An 8225-nucleotide genomic window follows, 5' to 3' on the forward strand; every position below is an offset into this window, starting at 1 on the left:
TGTGGAAACAAGATATGGTAAAAAATCTGCCAAACACCTTTCCGTCTGCTGATTGGCAGGCTCGAGGCAGGAGCGAACACGAATCTTTATCTTGAATGCCAGCAGCTAAATTACTATACAGCTCAAAGAGAATTGTGTGTGTGTGTGTGTGTGTGTGTGTGTGTGTGTGTGTGTGTGTGTGTGTGTGTGTGTGTGTGTGTGTGTGTGTGTGTGTGTGTGTGTGTGTGTGTGTGCGTGGTCCTGCGCAGTAAAGTGAACAGATGGATGACTCATCCACCAATCATGTGACTCATCAATCACTGCAGTTACCATTTGTCTCCATCCCCTTCTACATTTTTTTCTGTTTGTCCTTCCCTTTTTCATTTCCATTCTTGCTATTTTTCTCATGTTCCCTTTTTGATTGTCTGGAAATATAATAAACCCCCTCCATAGTCTTTGTTTGTCTCCGTATTGATGTAATGGTGACTTATAGAGTCGCGCTGTCGCTAAGCTCCGACTGAATTGTTGCTCGAGTATCAAGTCATCTTGTTGTATTTGATGCTCTCCAAGTACAACATAGCACTCTCCAAAAAGCCATTAAAAAACTGAACTTTAATAAAATAATTGCTTTTATTTTTTATCATATAGCAAAACTAGTAATCATCATGCTGTTATTTACACATTGCACGGGCATATTTATTTCACACTGTACATCTTACAATGCTAAAGGTGACATCAACAACAACAATCTCCTTTTACAAGACGGATGGCTTCACTGCGGACACAGTGGCCCTTCTCCTTTTTGAAATTTCTTCTTTTTTTTTTTTTATGTTCACAGTTTATTCAGAGAAAACAACCATCTGGATTTCCCTTTTACTGTTTTATTTTTTCTCTTTATTTTCTTTTTTTTGTTCTTTTTTTTTTGTTCTTTTTTTAAGATGCAAGTAGAAAGACGTGCATTTAACTGTTTAAGCACAATCCCTGACTCCCCGGCCTGAAACTTTTCAATGAATTTCTTCTGAAAATGAACAAAATGTTTGGTGGAAATCTGTTTGAAAAGGCTGCAGAACAGAGATGTTTTTTTGTGGAAAGGAAAGGAAAATGGAGGTGATGAATGATGCAAGAAAATGGTAAAAGAAAACAGTGGTTGAGGATGTGAATTAGAGATGAGAAATTAGTGAAAATGAAGATATGAAGGAATCCTCAATGGTGGAGGACTATAGGGCGGTGGTGATTATGGTGAATCTGCCATAAAGATGTTGACCAATAACCTCTGGATCCCAAAATGATTGAAAACCCTTCGTCCACCAGGTTGGAAGTGTTTAGTGTTCAAGTTTGTGCTTTTGGAGTCCACAGGGTTTCTACATTGGGACCGGTTGTGATGATAATATTATGCAATATGATATTTCCCTTATAGAACCATGCTGCTTTTAAGGCAAATATCTGAATATCTTTACTTTGAAAAACTAAAATGGGTGTATTTGGCACCTTTTGCAAATTGCAGCTGTTTAAAGTTGATCCAATCGGGAATAAGACAGGCAATTACACACATCAATATACACCAAAAATATACCGTCACTGAACGTTTGACAATAGCGGTGTTGTTTTTTTTCATATTTGTGTCGCTAAGAAGTCATTTAAACTACTTTAATTTTGTAACATGACGTACAGAATATAAAACAAAAGATACAAAGTGATTTTGTAAACATGGTTCTCTTAAAATGGGCACATCTGCTTGTGAGTGTGTCAAAAATGTAAGTATATGTAAGTGTGTGCGTGCGTGTGTGTGTGTGTGTGTGTGTGTGTCCTGTAGAAATCTCTGAATAATGCAAGAGCATCAGAGATTGACCTGAATGGAGGCAGACATACACAAGGGTATGTTCTGTTTCAAAATGTAAACTGAGCAAGAGGCTGAACATGGTTTACAGGGAGCTTCCACCTTCATCCTCTCCCTGACAGAGAAAATCAACAAAAAAATACAGTGATTAAACAATATAAATCTAACTTTTTACTTCTCAACCCTTAAATTTCCACCAGGCTCAAAGCGCATATCTCATCGGAGTCCTTTTTTTATTCACCTCTCTTTTAGCTCTTCTTCAGCTACTGTACATCTTTCCCACCTCTGTCAGCCCCTCCGATCTGACAAATGTCCAAAAAGTCTCTCAATACATTCTACGTTTCATGTAGATCCTCTCAATAAAGTTTTCCAGTTCCTCCTCACTGTCCAGCTGAGGCACCAACCCGTCTTCCTCATAGTCATCTCCCGGTGTGACTTGTTGATAGTAGAGCGGGGGTCGCCTGCTTCTCCTGGGTGTGGTTATTGGTTTGGGCGGAGGTAGGGGTTGGTAGGTCCGTGGGTGAGGAAGGATATAGTTAGAGATATAAGGGGGGAGAGGCAGGCGCGGCGCTGGCTGCTGCCTCCAGCCCTGTCCACGGTTCTTACCCCCAGCCCTGTGCCTGCGCCTTGGGGCCTGGAGGCCAAGTTCCTGGGGGCCGAACGGCTGTTCTCTGGAGGGAGGGGGCTTGCCATAATATTGTGCTTTGGGATATGGGAAATAAACAGGGTAGTATGCTCGATATGGCTTCTGGTAGTATGGATAGGAGGGGAAGGCTAAAAACTGTTTCTGGGGTTTATACCAGTAGTCAAGCTGCTTCTGAGGCTTATACCAAAAGTCCTGCTTGTATGACTTGACTTTGTCCTTGTGCCATTTCTTGTTGGACTTATTGTACCTATAAGGGGCTTTCTTGGGGTTTTTTGAGGCTGTGTAATGGTATATAGGCGGAGCCGCCAAAGGAGGAGGTACCAGAGGCCTGAAGCGCGGGGCGACGGGGTTGCTGTTGATCGGCATCTCAACTCTTTCCTCTTCTTCTTCTTCTCCTCCACGTCGCTAATAATCTCAATCACATCATCGGCGGGCAGGTGCAGCTTGCTGCTGATCTCGATCAGCCTGTCGATCATTTGCTGGTCCAGGTCGTCGTCGTCGTCGGGGATGACCTCCTCGGAGCGCTTGTCCTCGGCGGTGTTGCTGGCGGGCCCCATGCTGCTTTTCTGCCGGGGCTTCATGAACGACTGCTGCTTCCTCCCCATGTACTGCAGCAGCATGTCGGAGGCGATGTCAGCCAGCCTCTGTTCTTCCTCCCTGGCTCGCTCCGCCTCCTCCTGCTGCCGGAGAACCTCCTGTTTCTCTGCGCGCGCTCTCGCCTCCTCTTGCATGTGGGAGAGGCTCTCCTCTTCTTCCTCAACCTCCTCCTCCAGCTCTTCTCCTTCATCCTCGAAGTCATCCATGAAGTTGCCCCCCTTGGCGGGTCGGTTGTTGGACTGGTTCTCCTCCCAGTGCAGCTTCTTTCCGGCTCTTGCTAGCTGAGTGTTGTATGCTTTGTAGCCCTTCAGGGGAGGCAAGATCTCATTGTCTTGGAGACCCAAGTCAATGTTTTGGAAGTAGCCTCTTATTTTGCGCTGCAGAGAGGAATCATCTCCCTGCAAGGCGGAACTCAGCCTGGCCTTTTTTAAGAACAATTCTAAATCGTTTCCCTCCTCCTGCCACTCATCTTCTTCTTTCCCTTCCTCCTCATTTACACTATCAGCTCCCACATCCTCCACAGGCCACCCGCGATTCTCCTCTGACCTTGTGTTTTTATCCTCCTCATCCATTTCCTTTAAGTCATCAGCCTGAGCAGCTGTCAAATGGCCTACAATTAGCTGTTCAATAGCCTTATCAGCCCCTCTGCCCTCCTCCTCCGGCCCCCTCCCTCCCTCTGTCTCCCCTGTTCTCCTTATCTCACCACCTTCCAAGCCTTCAATGGAGGGCAGCTGCTGACTCTGATCTTCTTCCCAGAATCTGGGTCTGCTCACCTGGCTTTCACTCTCCCCCTGGTGGTCCAAAGCCTCCAAAAGAACAGCGAGCACCTGCGCAGGGTCCGTCACTTTATCGGATCGTCTATCTTGACCCGGGCCCTGGCCTCGGTCTAGCGACCTGTTGTCAGGGCTGGAGGGACTCTGCGGCGGGGGCGAGAGAAAGGGGGCGAGGTTCTCCTCTTTAAGGTCTGTCCGGGTGCGCCCCTCCACCCCTCCCTCCCTTCCCTCACCCCGAGCAGGGGCGGTGCCAGCCAGCTGTGGAGTGACAATGAGCAGGACCAATAGGATGAGGTGGGCTGTGGAAGAGGCGTGATGACAGGTCATGACCATGCAGAACTGGCAGGAGGGAGGTTAAGCACCTGAAGACGGAAAAAAAGAAGAAAGGCACGGGGAGAAGGACAAAAGAATCATGAGAAATTATTCACATTTATTGTAGGTTCTTTTTTTCTAGATTCATGATTACATGGAATTTCAAATGGCAATACGAGCACATCTGGATCATTTAAATAATGTACAGCTGTTTTGTCGAAAGCCTTTTTTTAAAGGAACAGAGGGTGACTGAATATTTCTCAGTTTTAAGGGTTAGAGAACACAAATGGCATATAAACTGCTAATCTTTTTATTTAAAAACAATATACCTTTCCACCATGATGCCACCATACAGATGCAGTTTACAATTGAAATGAACTAACGCTTGAGAACAAAGCAGCAGGCAAACGCAGTGTAATGAGCTATAGAGCTACAAATCCAACAAAGAAAGTTGTATGCTTTTCCCTCTCTGTCTGTTTTTTATTATTATGTATTATTATTCTGGATGTCTTTGATGGAATATGACATTCTATCATAATCTTTCTTAGGTCTTTTTTTTTTTTGCCATTGTAACCTCGGTGTATATCTGGAAACACAGACATGGACGTCTGGTCTGAGCACACCAGCCGTGATGCTTTCCATATCTAATTGCCCGTGCCTTTCAAGAGGGAAGGTAATAATTTGCATATATAAATTGCGCTTCGAACCCACACCAGTCTGTATTCGTGCGTTAACCCATTCCTTATCTCTCCACAGCGCGGACGAACGGATGCATGCTCTCGTGTGTTTTATATTCTATTCGATTTAACCGAGAAAACTGTTACAACAGTAACACAAAAATGCACGTATTCAATTTTCTGATTGAATTTCTAGGATTAATTAAAAAAAAAAAAAATGTCTCACCTCTTCCTCCAAGCCAATCCAACCAGAACGCACGCACTTGCCATTTTAAGCGCAAAACGTATATTTCATACGAAAAATGCAGAAAACGCCAATTGATCCGAGCTCTGTCACTGAATTAGCTGTAATTTTTGGTATTCCGCGCGTCGACGCGGCGTGAGCAGGACACCGGTACAAAGACGGCACGCACGGGGAAGTCATGCGTAAAGCCGGTGGCTACGGGCGAGTTATTTAACCCTGCGGTCCCTGAGCGAGCAATCCAAACAGTAAATGAGCTGGATGTTGCATTTTAGGGTGCGAACCCCTTTTTGGCACACAGAACGGAGGGAAGCAGTCAGTAAGTAACGCGGCTTTGTCCTTGTGTGGTGTGGGCATGTTTCTCCTCGGTGGCAGTGGTGGAATGCAGACGAGCACAAATTTGGACAGCACAGTGTGCAGCTCAAATTTGGACTGTTTCCATTTTTATAAACTGAAGCAGCAGAGTGGAAAACAAAAAAAAAACATCCGAATCCACATAATTCGATAACTGGCCTGCAGGAGACGTGTTTCAGACTCTAATTTAGTTAGGATTTAATAACACATAATTTACTGTGGCTTTTCAATCCCACCCAAAATTGTCCCGATTTTTTTTTTGTTATAATCACGTTAGGAAAAAATATCGACCGAATTTTTCCAGTGGCTCTGAACCAGCAGCTTCACACAGAAATATGTATTGGCTGCGCATTGTAGAGGTTAACTCTTTAATTATCCCTCAACCAAATTAAATACTAAATAGCACATTCTATTGTTTTTGCAGTTAGTATTAATTACTACACATATATTACAATAAATTCATTAAAATTGGTTTGTTAATAAACGTGTCATTTTCTCAATTTAGTAAAGATTATCAAAGTTAAACAAAAAATAATACCAAAGAATTTCTCAATAGTTCCATAATGTGTTGTTTTTCTTTAAAATAAAATATTTGATAGAAACAGTCACATAGCATATCTACTACAAACAGACAACCAACCAGTTGTGGTAAATAGATAACAGATCGATTGTTCTGATTAGGTTGAGATTATAGAATTCTTCCACGCCCTTCTAGCCTAAAACACACACCTCAATCCTTTTTTTCTTTTTTTTTTCTTTACAATTAAAATTGAATGAGGGTGAAATGAATAACGGCAAGAAAAATGTCCTGACGTATCTAATTATGGCTTGCAAATGACAAAATGTGATTCCGTTCCACTTACCTGGAGTCCCACTGGGGGGTGGGGAAGTGGTGAAACTCACAACGCGGGTAAAGCCAAGATTATCTCATGTAGATGACCTGAGAGAATTTCTGTTTTCCCCCTCGCTCTCTCTTCAGCCTTTGACCAACATCAAGAAAAAAAAAAACCTGGCGGATCTTTATTAAGTTGTGTTGTGTGTTTGTGGCGGCAGCCCTGGTGCTAATGTACAATTGAGTGAATGTTTTCAGCCCCCCTGTCAGCGCAACTTTATTGTATATACCCCTCACTGAACCACGTGACCACCCCCCCACCACCTCTCCACCCCCCAGCTGCAGGCAGTGCTGACGTCACTTCCATTGATAAGAATGTTGGTGTGGAGACGGCACTGTGAGTCTAGGCTGGCCCCAGCTGATGAATGAACGGAAATGGCATGAATGAAATAGTACTTTTCCTCAATGAAAAGAGAAAATTGTAGAGATAGAGCTTGGTGCGCAGCCATTTTCCTTCTCAAATGGTAAAGGTTAGTGTGTTGCTTCTTCCTCCCTTGTTCCTTCCTTCCTCTAGCTGGTTTGAGATTCAGGAGCCTGGGGGGTGGGGTTTGAGGGGGGTAGAGTGACCTCGTTCACAGGTTATCAATTAGGGTCATTTTGTGATGCGCTCTAAAGAATCAATGTCTTGCATCTGCGGCTTCAGACAGAAAAGTGGTGCGCACTCCAGGGGATGATTTCTCCTGCAGCCCGGTTGTTAGGCTTTTGTCTGAGGTGGCCCTGATCCTCCATCGCTACACGGCTCGTGGGTCACGGGGAGCCGTCGTGCTCTGCTGCTCAATTTCTGCCCAATTTCCAAGGACTGCACATTTTCCACCCGCCGCCTCACATGGTTTTCTGGCCGCTCTTCCACCCAGCGGCACATTGTGCTCTTAACATATCGCCATTCTCTTTCACACCACAGAGACACGAGTGAGTAACCATTTGTGTCCTGATCGGAAGCACTTTACAATAAAGAGGGAACGCATGAATGCATCGTTCAGAAATCAAGTCCCTGTGAGTTTATGTGATTACTATTGGCTGAATCCTGTTATGTACATACAGGAGGGAATACAGCACATACATTAGATCAGGCCCTCTTAAAGCAGGACATTTCTTTTTAACATATGAGTGATTTATGGTATGGAAGGAGTGCACTGAAACCAAATATCATCTAGCAAGTGCCAGTTGACAAATTAAGGTGGAATGGACAGACATGGTTGAGCATATGTTACAGTTACATTGTCGAAAAATGTCTCAAATTACGTTTTTTTCACATGCATGTGTCTGAGTGTCCTATTTTATGTCCCTTAACAACCTAATTTGGTGGAACCGGGAGTTGACATTCATTGATTCAGCATCATCTAATAACATAAACTCATAGTGACCAACAGGAGTTCATGATGCGTCCCGTTCTAATTAAGGATTCATTAAATCATCATGACTCATCGTTCGTTGTGCATTAAGCGTGAACCTGATCTGAACCCTCGTCATAAAGCGTTACCCACGTTTGATTGCATGAATATGAAAGCTTTTCTGAATGGTTACTTGTATGCCATCTGATTTTAATTGTGATCGATATCCGAGGCAGGGAGAAGAAATTCTGCAGCTTTGCAGAAATGTGGCGGTGGAGAATTTAGGCTGCCCGAAGGCTTTAAAGCGGGAATAGTCTCGAAACAGGATAAGAATCAATCGCTCCCTGAAGAAAACAACTCCAGGTTGTAGAGGGATGCTTTGATTACATGATGCACTCATGTGATGTCACCTCTGTTGTTTTTTTCCCCCACTTTCTTTCTGCTCCATTTATTATAAAATAAAATAAAAAAAAGACACTCACCGTCAACCAGTCAATCCCAAGGTCTCTAATGGAGCATTTGTACATTATGGTTGAAGGGCAAATAAGTACGCAGCTACAGTATGTCTGATATTTCAGCCTTCTTC

At 43.8% G+C, this 8225-nt stretch overlaps 1 protein-coding gene across 1 annotated transcript; it reads right to left on the reverse strand.

The window, feature by feature from the left end:
- Positions 1-573: 573 nt before the first annotated feature.
- On the reverse strand, positions 574-6448 carry LOC311025510 (uncharacterized protein). Its single transcript, XM_084028433.1, is given in 3 exon segments — positions 574-2833; positions 2836-4194; positions 6280-6448. Coding segments are annotated over 2 exon segments (2022 nt in total). The 5' UTR covers positions 4166-4194; positions 6280-6448; the 3' UTR covers positions 574-2141.
- Between the last annotated feature and the right edge of the window lie 1777 nt (positions 6449-8225).

Source organism: Eutrigla gurnardus (assembly GCF_963514095.1).
Source record: "Eutrigla gurnardus genome assembly, chromosome: 15".
Lineage (NCBI taxonomy): Eukaryota > Metazoa > Chordata > Actinopteri > Perciformes > Triglidae > Eutrigla > Eutrigla gurnardus.